Source organism: Canis lupus, chromosome 28, assembly GCF_011100685.1.
Source record: "Canis lupus familiaris isolate Mischka breed German Shepherd chromosome 28, alternate assembly UU_Cfam_GSD_1.0, whole genome shotgun sequence".
In the NCBI taxonomy this organism is placed as follows: Eukaryota; Metazoa; Chordata; class Mammalia; order Carnivora; family Canidae; genus Canis; species Canis lupus.
In genome coordinates, this window is record NC_049249.1 from 23,709,472 (window position 1) to 23,723,801 (window position 14,330).

Genomic DNA, 14,330 nt, shown 5'->3' on the forward strand with positions numbered 1-14,330 from the left:
CCTAGACTCTTCAAATTCACGTGCAGATAATCTAATTCATGGAAGGGCAATATCTTTCTGTTGGGTAAAAAAGCAAGCCTAATCTTTTGATTTAAACCCTGTCACTTTTGATTTAAAAATGATGTGCCAATTTTCCAGCACTGTTGGGATTTTCTCCTGTGGTTGATAGAGACAAATCTTGTTACAGAGCAACTGACGCTTAACAGACCAAAGCATCTTCCCCTAACTTGGAAAATGCCTGCTCCTACAACACTGAAGGTCTATTTTGCCAAGGTTATTTCATTTCCTGGGCCAACTTACTTTGGCACATTAAAATTCCAAGAAAGTAGGGAGGAAAAAAGTGTCAAATCAAATCTGTATTAGGGGTGGTGACTGTGGGGACAAATAGAAATTCAATTAACTTTTAGGTTTCCTTTCAGTTTTCTCATTGATTTAGAGCTGAGAGGGGAAAAACAGAGTTTTCTAAGGATTCCTGGGCACAGGAACCCAGGACAGCACCCAGGTCCAGGTGCCCACAAGCTCTCCATTTGGGAATCAGGCTGCCTGGGTGAGTGGGTTTGGCCAGCTGGGACTCAACCCTGCAGGGGGTCACTGTGTTCTATCACCCCTAGGCCAGGGCCTCTCCCCAAGATCACAGGCCAGTGGGACTGCCAGGCTGCTGCGTCAGAGGAGGCCCAGGTCCCGATGGAGGTGCACTTGGGTGGTATTGTGTTCTAAACTGGAATCTGAAGTGGCTGAGCCACACCCATGATCAAGAGCAAGATTATTTTAAAGGCCCAAAGTTGATCTTCATGAGAGTTCAGAGAGCTACAGACAACCTGTGTGGTAGATTCCAGGAGCTAGATCCCACACTGGCCTCACAGTAGGAACCCCCAGACCACCCTCCCCTCCCAGGTCCCTTCCTGTAGCACCATCTAAATGCCAAGAAGTGTCCGCCCAGTACCTGATGACTTTCTGGTAGCTGGAAAGTAATATTGCAGGAAAGGAAGAAAGAGGGACCCGTTTCTGGATTCCTGTAGGGCATAGACCAAGTAATCCATGTGCCTTTCTCCCTGGGAATCCACAATCACGGGGCCAGTGATTCCTGGGAAGAGAGAAGATGCCATGATGAAGAGGAGGGAGAGGTGCCTGTGGCTCAAAATGCCAGCCTGCCAGCTCCTCTCAGCAGAACCCCCACCTCAAAGCCACCAAAAGCCAGCCCAGAGGTTTTTGCCATTTCCGGGAATCTGAGGGATAGTCAAGGAGGAGTATGAGAAAACCAACATGGTTCAGAGGGAGCCCCCTTATGGAGCACAAAAGCCACTTTGGGAAGGGAGGTATATGTTGCTAGGCCTATGCTGGAGAGCCCACCCAGGATTTAAAGGAAGAAGAAGAAGAAGAAGAAGAAGAAGAAGAAGAAGAAGAAGAAGAAGAAGAAGAAGAAGAAGAAGAAGAAGAAGAAGAAGAAGAAGAAGAAGAAGAAGAAGAAGAAGAAGAAGAAGGAAGGAGAAGAAGAAGAAGCTAAGCCGTTTTTTTTTTTTTTTAAATTTTTATTTATTTATGATAGTCACACACAGAGCGAGAGAGGCAGAGACACAGGCAGAGGGAGAAGCAGGCTCCATACACCGGGAGCCTGACGTGGGATTCGATCCCAGGTCTCCAGGATCGCACCCCGGGCCAAAGGCAGGCGCTAAACCGCTGCGCCACCCAGGGATCCCTTTTTTTTTTTTTAAATATGTATTTGACTCAAAGGCTAAGCCGTTTTTAACTAATTTCACATAAAACCCAAGATTTGTGCTTCTCTACAACAATCAAATGTGACAAAAGGTCAGTGACATGCCAGGCCCCAGGCACGAGTCTGCAAACTCTATTCTCAGTGAGCCCCTTCCCTCCTCGTTTTGGTTTGTGCCTGGCATTAGCACAGGGCCTGGTCCTGGCCAAGGTGTGTTCTTTGTCCCTGCTAGATGTGCTCAGCCCCACGCACAAAGGGCACATCACAGATCCCAGAGGAGTAAAGCACAGCTCCTCCACACCTGCGACTAAGGACCCGTGGCCTGACATAGGACTCACTGCTGATGTGTTCCTAATGGGGACAGGACTCTAGAGGACCATTTATTCAGCACCTGCTACGTGCCCAGCACTGCAAGTCATGGTGATTTCACACAACTAGTCCCAGTTGACCCTGCAGAGGAGGCATCCGATCCTTAACAACCAGAGGGAGGAAGTCAACTCCCCTGGGTTTTCAGAGCCGGGAAGAGGCAGGCCTATTGGGCCCCCGCCTCCTTCCCAGCAGCCCACACGGCCTTGCTGTGCACAGGCGTGCTGACACCCTGAATGTAGGGGTTGAGTGCAACTCCCTGCTAAGGTTTGCACAGAGGGGCCAGGGCAAGTGCCACAACCAGCACTGCTGCTTTCAGCATGAAGTTTCCTCATTGCACCAAGAGGGGAGGCGAGCTCTGTTTCCTAATATTACCTCCTTGGCCAAGGGCCTCTTTTCGATTGGTGTAAAGACCTGCAGCCCTAACTAGTTCTGTGGCTGTGGTCCTGGCCACTGTGTGGCAGAAATGAAGACAAGAAGCAGAGACTTATATCCTGCTTCTGTCAAGGGCGGGTCCTACAGCTCATAAGAGAACAGAAGCCAGTTTAGGAGGAGTGAGTGGCCTCCAGCCTTGAGTCTCTGAAAGCCCAATCACCCCAGAACCCCAAGGTGACATGCCTTGGGCTCTCTTAAAGGGTTTTGCTGGCCCTCATGCCCTCCCCTAATTCTAGCATTAGAAATTTCTAAAAGGGCAGGAGAGAAGAACTAAATTAATCTGGTAGAGAGGATAAAATAAGAACAAGAAGACACACTCCCCACTCACCCCACCTCTTTTTTTTTTTTTTTTTTCAAGCAAATGCTTCAGGGTCATAAAGAAAGGGAGGGAGGAGAACCAGTTTTCCTCTTGGAAAAGGACCTGATGGAGCACATGTGAACTGAGTCTGTGAAAACCCCCCAAAGCAGGCCTTGGCTGGCCTCTGTAAGTCTCAGGACAAAGTTTAGGCTGTCATGTATCAGGTGAGTGAAAAGCCAATGAAAACACAAATAGCTAGCATTTAATGAGCACATACTATGTGCAGAGCGCTCAGGAGGTGTCAGCTACACCTCAGTGTTAACACAACAGTAAGAACCTGAGCTCCTAGGGGAAGTCATACTCAGGTCTGAGTATGACTTCTGGTTTCACCATCTAATGACCTTGTCGCCTCAGACAAGTGCATCATCTTTCTGCCCTGGGTTTACTCCCCTGGATAATATAATCCAAACAGTAATAGTTCTGCCTCAAGGGTTGTGGGAGGATTAAATGAGAAAGCCCACAGAAGCTCTTGGAACCCAGCTTGGTATGAGGTGAGCCCTTGATCCATTCTGGCTATGATTACCATGTGTGGCAGGAGGTTATGAGCTCTGTCTTGGAAATGAGAAACTTGGAACACCAAAAAGCAGTAGCAGTTGGTCAGCACACCGAGTGAGTCCTTGCCAAGCCTATCCATCCTCACCACTGCCAGGAAAGCCAGAGAGGGTAAACCCATCACTGGAGGCTGAGAGTCATGAATCAGGTCCCACAGCCTTGAGTTTTATTCTTGATGGAATCAGCTGGAAAGGAGCTGTGGGAGAGACTGTCTGCACTGGTGGCCAGGGGACAACGTGCCCCAGAGGCCCTCTCCCCGGCCTGGGCAGCCTTCTGGACAGAGCACAGAGAGTGGCCCTGGCAGCCTGAAGGCTGAACCTGAACCAGCCCCGGGGAAGGACCGAACTCCCTCGGAGGGACTCCCTGACTCGAGGAGGCTGGCCTCTAGCCACGGGCCCAGCCTCTCAAAGCCCCACCGCCAGGAGCAGCAGGCCTGAGTCTGGGGTGCAGGGAAACCCACAGCGGCCAAGCCCCTCGCCGTGCAGCGCCCCTTGGCTGGAGCCCTCAGGGTGCGGACCACCTGGCACCCATCCCGGAGCTCTCTCCCGGCCTTGGCCAGCGCCCGCACCGTCTCCACGTGCAGGAGCACGGCGTCGTGAAGGTAGGCCAATAAGAGCTCACCTTCAGTGGGGGAGGCAGAGGCAGGGAGGACTCTCTCCATCCTCCTCCCCTCGTACCACATGCACACATGCACACAGGCACCTTATCTCCATCACTCCAGGGGGGGAGGAGGGCCGCCCACATGCCTGGGCCTGTGCTACCACAGAGGACACTGCCTGTTTGGGGCCTGGGGAAAGGGGATCCCAATTAGATCACGTGATCTGGGAGCACCTCTTTAAGCCAAAGGTGGGAGGGAGTATGGTTTAATTGAAAGAGGGCAGATTTGGGAGCCAAGCTGGCTCTGCTACTTTACTGGCTGTGAGGCTCGGGGTAAGTTCCATAACGTCTCTGAATCTCTCCGAATCTTACTTCGCTTGTTTACGAAATGAAGAGAAAGCCACAGTCATGGTGAATATCAGGAGAGTTAAATGCCTGGCACATAGCAGGTCTTCAATATTATATGTTCTTTTCATTTAGTCAACAAAAATATAAGTGCCTACCAAGGGGCTAGGCACCGTTCTCCCCATAGAACCTGGTACAGAGCTAACATTTAGTAGATGATGCCCCCCAAATATTTATCCATTGATCGTCTTTTCTTCTGTGTTAGGATCCACGTGTCTTCTCCCATCCCAAACCATCTGCTTGCCTTGATCTATCCTAGCTCCACATCTCTGATCCCTCCATTCTGGTTCCTGGTCCTGGCACCCTGCTGGGAAAGGGAATTGTCGTGATCTGAGTCCACCTCCATGTATTTACTGGATTATTAGATCCTCAAAACTGCAGCCCAGAGGCAGATGTCCTCAGGAGTCTCAACTTGCAGGTGAAGAGACAGATGTGTAGGGAGGTTAAGCAATTCCCCCCTCAAGACCTGCAGTTAGTAAATAACAAAACTGGGATGGGAGCCTAGGTTTCTAACTCCAAAGCCACTGACATTTCACCTAGCAACCTCTGTCCTACCCTGTGGTGCTGGGGTGCAGATTTCACAAGACAGCATCAGACTACTGTTTACTGTGGGCTCTGGAAGATGAGAAAGTGTGTGTGTGTGTTTGTGTGTGTGTGTGCGTGCATATGCATGTGTGTATATCTGTGTGTATGTGTGTTAGGGGACAGGAGCAAGCAGAGGGGATACAAGAGGGAGACTATCAGCCAAACACAAATACCCCCCAAGGAGGGGGCAGGGAGGCCCCATACCAGACCTGCTCCTCCGCGGAGATGGAGCTGTAGAAGGGCGGTACCCTCAGCCTTTGGTAGACTTGTTTCCAGAAGCCTTCATCTCCAGGGTCTTCTCCATAGGAGTCCAGAGTTATGAGAAGCAGTGACTCATAGATGGTGGGGAAGTGTGTCACCTTCTGATTTGTCAATACCTCCTTCCAAAAACTGTCCTAAAACACAATGAAATAAATGCAACCATTTGTAAGAAATAACCCTGTTCAAGGGAACCGCATAAAGACAATGTCAAATTTGAATCTCTCCCTTGTAATTCTCTGAAACACAATGACTCTGGGAGGCCTGCCATGCTAGGTCCACATTTTTGATCCAGCACTGAAGCGTGGGACAGAAGCCAAAAAATAATGCAGAGCATTTTCTCATGTGCATGTTGGCCATGTCTATGTCTTCTTCTGTGAGATTTCTGTTCATGTCTTTTGCCCATTTCATGATTGGATTGTTTGTTTCTTTGGTGTTGAGTTTAAGAAGTTCTTTATAGATCTTGGAAACTAGCCCTTTATCTGATATGTCATTTGCAAATATCTTCTCCCATTCTGTAGGTTGTCTTTGAGTTTTGTTGACTGTATCCTTTGCTGTGCAAAAGCTTCTTATCTTGATAAAGTCCCAATAGTTCATTTTTGCTTTTGTCAAAGATACAAATGCAATGAAACGCCGGGACACCTGCACCCCGATGTTTCTAGCAGCAATGGCCACGATAGCCAAACTGTGGAAGGAGCCTCGGTGTCCAACGAAAGATGAATGGATAAAGAAGATGTGGTTTATGTATACAATGGAATATTACTCAGCTATTAGAAATGACAAATACCCACCATTTGCTTCAACGTGGATGGAACTGGAGGGTATTATGCTGAGTGAAGTAAGTCAGTCGGAGAAGGACAAACATTATATGTTCTCATTCATTTGGGGAATATAAATAATAGTGAAAGGGAAAATAAGGGAAGGGAGAAAAAATGTGTGGGAAATATCAGAAAGGGAGACAGAACATAAAGACTGCTAACTCTGGGAAACGAACTAGGGGTGGTAGAAGGGGAGGAGGGCGGGGGGTGGGAGTGAATGGGTGACGGGCACTGGGTGTTATTCTGTATGTTAGTAAATTGAACACCAATAAAAAAAAAAAAAAAATAGAAAAAAAAAAAAAAAAAAAAAAAAAAAAAAAAAAAAAGAAGCCAAAAAATAATAGAAAAGAATAAAAAAATCATGTGGGGTGTCAAGCAGCCTAGATTCAGAAATCTTACCTTCTAGCAATCGGTAGCAAAAAAACTTTAAACATTTAGGACTGTTGATTCTCATTTTTCTGCCTGTGGTTTCAGTGGTTTGTTAGGATCATTATTATCTACATTATTATTATTTTTTTAAATAAAATTTTATATAATTGTATTTATTTTCTAATACAAAAAAAAGGAGGGGGAATCTATTGCAGAAAATATATAGGTTTATCCTATTTTCCTTCATATTAACATCTAGCTTTCCAAACAACATTTTAAATGTTGGTAAATATTTCCAGGCCCACTTGTGTATTTTTCCATTGAGCGCTCTGCTTTTTTTTTTTTTCCTGTTTGTAATCTAGTAGCTGTATTACAATATTTTCTTCCCTTTTTAATTTATTTTTTAATAAATTTATTTTTTATTGGTGTTCAATTTGCCAACATACAGAATAACACCCAGTGCTCATCCTGTCAAGTGCCCCCCTCAGTGCCCGTCACCCATTCACCCCCATCCCCCGCCCTCCTCCCCTTCCACCACCCCTAGTTCGTTTCCCAGAGTTAGGAGTCTTTATGTTCTGTCTCCCTTTCTGACATTTCCCACCCATTTCTTCTCCCTTCCCTTCTATTCCCTTTCACTATTATTTATATTCCCCAAATGAATGAGAACATATAATGTTTGTCCTTCTTCGATGGACTCATTTCACTCAGCATAATACCCTCCAGGTCCATCCACGTTGAAGCAAATGGTGGGTATTTGTCATTAGAAATGACAAATACATTATTATTATTATGAAATTAATGCCCACTCATTGTATGTATATATATGAAGTACAGCAGATTCCTCCGTGATTCCCCCACGGCCCCTTCCTGTCTATTCTGAGAGTTTTCCAGCTGTTCTAGGCCTGTCCAGAGGAGTGTGTAAGTGCATGCCTGTGCATTTTACATAAATAGTATCACACTATAATGCTGTTCTGCATCTTGATTTTTCCCCCACCTAAGCCTATAGTGGGAATATTTCATAGAGTGGATTTATGCTATTCTTTTTTTAAAGCAGGGTGAATTCAATTGCATGGATGTTGTGTGGTATATTTTTAGTTCTGTAAGCTTTCTGCCACTGCAAGCCAATTGGAATGTAATCATCCCGAGGTTTTGGGAGAAAGTGATGAGGGGGCTGAAAGGCTTCCCTGCCAGTACAAGACCGGGCCCAGCTCTCCTCATCTGCTGCAGGCAGGAGCAACAGAAGTGAAGAGAAAGTGGTGTCCAGCAATAACAAAGGGAGGTGGGAGGATGTTCTGGGAAGTCTGGCATATGTTGAGAATTATGACTGACTGCCCAGAGAAATCTAAGGCACTTTGGGTAATCCAAAATACTTCTTGATAAAGAAATAAAAGAAATCCAGAATATTATTATACATTTCTTTATTCCCTTTTGCTCCATTTCAGATTATGATTATATAAAACAAGCTCACTTTATGGGGCACCTGGGTGGCTCAGTCTGTTAAGAGTTGCCATGTTTGCAGCTCAGGTCATGATCTCATGGGTCGTGGGATTAAGTCCCACCTTGGGCTCTCTGCTCAGTGGGGAAGCTGCTTGTAGATTCTCTCCTGCTGCTCTTCCCCTCACTCATGTTCTCTCTCCAGGAAATAAGTTTTAAAAAATAGAACAAAACAAGCTCACTTTAGAAGGATAAAACTTCTATAAAAATTATATAGCTTGTTCTTAGCTAAATGTACATGGCGTTTTTTAGAAGCCTGCTAGTGTGATGTGGTGATTAAATGGACATTGAGGCCAGCCCACCTGGGTTTGAATTTTGAAGACTAGTTCTCCCTCCTGCTAGTCACATGGCCTCAGGCAAGTTATGTCAGCCCTCAGGGACTTAGTTTCCTTACCTATAAAATAAGAAAAATAAAAAGTATCTCCCCATGGAGTGGTGTGAGTTGAAATGGATTTCAGTATATCGAGTGCTCACAGTGGGGCCTGGCACCCAATAAACACTCCATATGCAGAGTTACTGGGGCTCAGTCCCAGTGTCCAAAAGACCCAGCTATGCCACTCAGGAGCCCTGAGCTCTTGGGTCAGGTACCTTAGTTATCTGAGCCTCTGGTTCTTTGTCTGGAATGCTAATAGCATCTACCTCACAAGGCTGTTGGAAATGAGTGCCCTGATGGTGTAACTCATGCCTGGAATATCTGCCTCTCAGGGCTCTCAGGAATACTGAGTGCAGAAATACAAGTAATATGTGTACATATAGGGACTTAGAGAAGGGACGTGGTACATTTTAGCCATCCCGATCATTACCACATGGATAAAACCACTTAAGAATTGCCGAATGGGACCAGTATGTTGATTTTTCCAGGCCTTTGCTGGGGCTCCAACAGGGACTTCTCACTCACTATGCAGAAGAACTCTGGGTACGTTCTTTCAGGTCCATTTCAGTGCCCTGATCATAAAATGCAGACGTAAGGGAGCCTGACTCATATAAGGTAGTAGTGAGTATTCAGTGAGATAATGCACTGGCACATAGCAAGTGTTCATTATTTGTTACTTCTTTTTTAAAAAAAAAAAAAAGATTTTATTTATTTATTTCAGGGAGAGAGAGAGTGAATGTTAGAGAGTGTGAACAGGGGTGGGGCAGAGGAAGAGGGAGAGAGAATCTCAAGCAGACTCCCTGCTGAGCATGGACCCCAACATGGGGCTCAATCCCACGACCCTGAGATCATGACCTGAGCCAAAACCAAGAGTCTGACGCTCAACTGACTGACCCACCCAGGCACCCCTACTTGTTACTTCTTACTGTGGGGATCACTGAGGGCTTATCAGCCCCTACCTCCAACCATTGCACAATAATGAAGACAAATTCTCCTGTGCTGAGTCCCAGGTTCTCTGCAGCCAGCAGAATAGTTTTTGCATCCTCTGAGCTGCAGATTAAGATGACAACTAAGAAGAGAAAAAAAGCCAATTGTACATGCTCACGAACATACACACGCATACACACTTTTCAAAAAGTGTGGCCTGAAACCATTTTAAATAAGCAAATGAGACCTGAACTTTCTCCTTCCTTGAGCATGCTTTAGGAAACAGGAATGCCTAAACCATCCCCAGCATGTAAGCTTCCTAAAATGCGTCAGCAGCCCCCACGCTGGCAGCTTTTTCCTGCAGAACAAAAATCCTCACTGCGGGTCTCTCCCAAAGTACAAGCCAAAAAAGTTGGTGGCCGCTTCTGTGCTCTAGTTTCTTCATTTAATTCACTCAGAGCAACAGACCTGGCTTGTGACTCACCAGCCACATAGCAGTTAGGAGGAGTTCCCAGATAACCCAGAATCAGGAGCATTCAGACCTTCTGAGTTTGGATGAGGAGGAACGGGCCATCGAGCTTTTCTTCCATCCAAACACATCAGCATGCATTTTGAGGACACCCAAACGAAGTGGTGACTTATTTTTTTAAATGAGGTAAATGACAATCTGCTAATTTGAATCCCAATTGTGTGTCAGGCACTGTGCTGAGCCCAGGATACAGCAGTCCGTGAGAGAAAAGACCCCTGCCCTCAGGAAGCTGCCAGTCACACAACATACAAGTGAAGGCATTAAACAGATCATTGAAGATTCTAATTGGTGAAGGGGATGCTCTGATGTTAATGTGTCTGTGTGGTGGGGGCGTACTGCTCCATATCAGGTAGTCAGAAAAGGTCCCTTGGAGGAGGTGGGCTCTGGGCTGAGTCTGGAAGGATGAAAGGAAGCTACCTGTAGAAAGAGTGCTGGGTGGGGTGGGGTGGGGTGGGGTGAGTTGGCGGTAGCACTCCAGCCCCAAGGGATCAGCAAGTCCCCAGTCCCAAGGCCAGAAAGACTATAGGGGGCTTAAGTTCTTTGAAGAACAGAACGGAGTCAGTTACTAATTCATGCTAGAAAGTAGAGCCTCTTAAGTACCACAATAAAAATAATTGCTATCTTATGCTGACTAGTTATTATGTTCAGTACTTTACAGATATGACTTTAGTTAATCCTCATCATTCTGTAAGATAGGATGATTGTCTCCATTTTTCGGGGAAGGTATCTGATGCACAGAGAGGTTAATGTACTTGCTCAAGAGCACACAGCTAGAAAGTGTCAAAGGCTGGTTTCAAACCTAGGGCTGTCTATCTCCAGAGCCCATGCTCTAAACAATAACCCAAATGTGAGGACCCAGCCCACCTGGAATATGCTTCCAGAACCTACTCTGTGCATCATAACACTATTGTGTCAGGGATTTCACTTTAGATTGAAGAAAAAAACCAACTTTGTTGTTGGTGATGTTTTTATGTATCATTAATTTTGCACCCTATTTCCTTCTGCTTTTTACCCCCATAGAAAAATGAATAGTTCTTAGTTTTTTTTTTCAAACAATCTGCTTTTCCTATTAGTCTCTCTAAACATAAGCAACAGATGACTCTTTCCTACTTACTTCTGGCAACCAATGACACAGCCCTGAGATTCTTTTGACACGAGGCTGGATCATTGTTGGTGTATTTCACACTGACAGTGATGGTGAAATGGGATTTGAGTCCATTCTCTACAACCTTCCACAATTCATCCACTGCATCCCAAGAGGAAGTCCCAGAGTGACCTCCAAACATCCCAATATGTTTCCAGCTGAGGTATTGGAGACTTCTCTGGAGCACATCAACAATTCTGTGCATGGACAGCACAAGTTTCACATAGGTGTCATATAAGAAGTTGTCCTTCAGTTTTGCAGTTTGTCCAACAAAGTCAAACACAGGGATATCCCACTCTGAGTCCAGCAAGCCAATAATCTTGAAAAGAACAAAAAGAATGTCTTTCCATAATTGAGTTTACACTATACTCAAACTCCATTGTAAGGTATCTTTGTAAACTTAGGATTCAGTAAGTCTGTGGGTAATACTGGACCCTCTTTTTTGGAATATTGATGATAATGTCTTGGAGCCATCTTGAGGATGCAAAATCTCAAAGGACAAGAATAATCACCACAGCAAGCATTTATTGACTAATGTGTTCCTTATTCGTTTCTCAATACTTGTCATTAGGAACCTATTTACAACCAACTTGGAGGACTTTGCTCTTAAAGGAGCTTATGATCAACTATTATGGAAGGTAAGACATATAAAAATAGCTTCAGAGTTAAATATACCCTTCAATATTTATAGGCTAGGGATTTAGAGGAGTTAAGAGAAGTAAGACATTACTTCTGATTGGGGAATTAGGGATATAAAGAGTGAGGGTAGGGGAGTGAAGAAAAACTCCGTGGCATTTGAACTTCACTGAAAGAATGGGTAGGCTCTGGACAGCTAGAAATGTATCAAAAGAAAAATTCCAGAAGAGACTAAGATCCAAGTTCAAACATGAACTTCACTTGATAGCAGCCACTAACGACAGTTCTGCAGTATTTTTGAGAATGAGGGCTGCGATGCTCCTTCATATTCTGCTTTTGTATCCACACCTCTCGGAGCACGAGACACTAAGGACTTCTGCAAAGCTAATCCCATTAACTAAACAGATACAAGTAGAAGATATTTGCAAATGACATATCAGATAAAGGGCTAGTTTCCAAGATCTACAAAGAACTTATTAAACTCAACAGCAAAGAAACAAACAATCCAATCATGAAATGGGCAAAAGACATGAACAGAAATCTCACAGAGGAAGACATAGACGTGGCCAACACGCAACATGAGAAAATGCTCCGCATCACTTGCCATCAGGGAAATACAAATCAAAACCACAATGAGATACCACCTCACACCAGTGAGAATGGGAAACATTAACAAGGCAGGAAACAACAAATGTTGGAGAAGATGCAGAGAAAAGGGAACCCTCTTACACTGTTGGTGGGAATGTGAACCGGTGCAGCCACTCTGGAAAACTGTGTGGAGGTTCCTCAAAGAGTTAAAAATAGACCTGCCCTACGACCCAGCAATTGCACTGTTGGGAATTTACCCCAAAGATGCAGATGCAATGAAACGCTGGGACACCTGCACCCCGATGTTTATAGCAGCAATGTCCACAATAGCCAAACTGTGGAAGGGCCTCGGTGTCCATCGAAAGATGAATGGATAAAGAAGATGTGGGATGTATACAATGGAATATTCCTCAGCCATTAGAAATGACAAATACCCACCATTTGCTTCAACGTGGATGGACCTGGAGGGTATTATGCTGAGTGAAATAAGTCAATCGGAGAAGGACAAACATTATATGTTCTCATTCATTTGGGGAATATAGATAATAGTGAAAGGGAATATAAGGGAAGGGAGAAGAAATGTGTGGGAAATATCAGAAAGGGAGACAGAACATAAAGACTCCTAATTCTGGGAAACGAACTAGGGGTGGTGGAAGGGGAGGAGGGTGGGGGGTGGGGGTGAATGGGTGACGGGCACTGAGGGGGGCACTTGACAGGATGAACACTGGGTGTTATTCTATATGTTGGCAAATTGAACACCAATAAAAAATAAATCTATTATTAAAAAATAACAATAAATAATAATAATATGGAAAACAGTAAAAGAATTCTAATGGTGTGTGGATGGAGTAGCTGATATGGGTTAGTAGTTACTAGGCAGGTGGTGGGCATATATAAATTAATTAAAAGTATTTCATAGAAAAAAAATAAACAGATACAAGTCATTTGTCTTCTTTGCTTGCCCTGGTTTACTGCAATCTGTTGTATTTCACTCTTTCCCATTTACCCTTACCACCCCTGAATAATCTATTACACACCAAAGGGAAACCTACACAAACAAATGATGTTTTTCTGTTTGAAACAAAACATTAATTGGCTGACAACATTTGAGTAAATAGTAAGAAGTCTACACACAACAGCACCAAGTCCAAACAATCCACAAGTTTGTTAGTGACCATCCACCAGTTAGTGAGCAAACTAACAAATATTGATATGAAGGGCCTTCTTTAAAGAGAATATTAACTGTTCTAATTACATCTCAAAGAAATGGTACCCCAAACCTATTTATAATAATGTCATCCTTGCCAAGAGATTATTCATATCTGTTCCATTACCTTTAAAACCATCTCTTCAATGAAAACTCAGCCAAAGTTTTTAGAAGGCTATACTTTACCTCTGCTGTTTCTGGGCATGCTGGTCCAAACTGGGCAGAAATCTCTTCTCTCTGGACCTGACTGGTGAAAATATTGAGACTCCTTGATGCTGCAAGTTGAGTTGGCATAAGTGAACTCCCAGCTGAAGTTTCCAAGGTCCACTGTCTCTGAGTTAATCTTGTTCATGGCAGTCTGGAGGCCTGAACCCAACCTTTGCACACTGAATGGATGGGAGATGTTCTAGGGGGCCTGGAAGCCTACAGTGAGGTTAGCAGCCTCAAGCCAAGTCACCAGCATACTGGTAAAGACTGTCAGAACTAGTGTTGGGTGGGCAGCATGACATTCATTCCCCAAACAGAGCCCAGATCTGAGTGAGGCCTTGGCACCTATCCTGAGAGCCATGAATGGCATCTAACAACAGTATCACTGCAGAACTTAGAGACTCAGCCTGCTGGTCACTCATGCCAGGAGCTTAAATGACAATGCAGAGTTCCCTGAGGATCACAGCATGCTTCTGTTCAGTACCATTAATTAACCAAAACCTTCCCTTTTCAGAGTCTGTTCTAATACATCTAGAAGCAGCAGTATTGAAAGAAGCTCAGGCAGGGAGTCAGCAAGAACCTGGTAATGGATCCAGTGACACCAATGATAAGTTTCATGGTTCTGGGAAGGTCACATAACCCCTACATTATCTGCCTAATTCTCAGATCCCTCCCTCACCAGTAAAGGAAAAATCATGAGAACCACTCAAGTTCAAGCAAATGGCCTAGGCTGGAATTCTAACTCCACCACATATTGTGTGACCTGGGACA

The 14,330-nt window shown here is 44.8% G+C and overlaps 1 protein-coding gene across 1 annotated transcript in view; it reads right to left on the reverse strand.

The window, feature by feature from the left end:
* Positions 1-13,920, reverse strand: part of LOC100688545 (guanylate cyclase 2G-like) — a 46,227-nt gene extending 32,307 nt beyond the window's left edge. The window contains 8 exon segments of the mRNA XM_038579233.1: positions 937-966; positions 969-1,084; positions 3,894-4,038; positions 5,219-5,404; positions 9,281-9,390; positions 10,892-11,240; positions 13,539-13,617; positions 13,619-13,920. Of these exon segments, the coding sequence (XP_038435161.1) occupies positions 937-966; positions 969-1,084; positions 3,894-4,038; positions 5,219-5,404; positions 9,281-9,390; positions 10,892-11,240; positions 13,539-13,617; positions 13,619-13,920 (1,317 nt within the window).
* Positions 13,921-14,330: the final 410 nt, after the last annotated feature.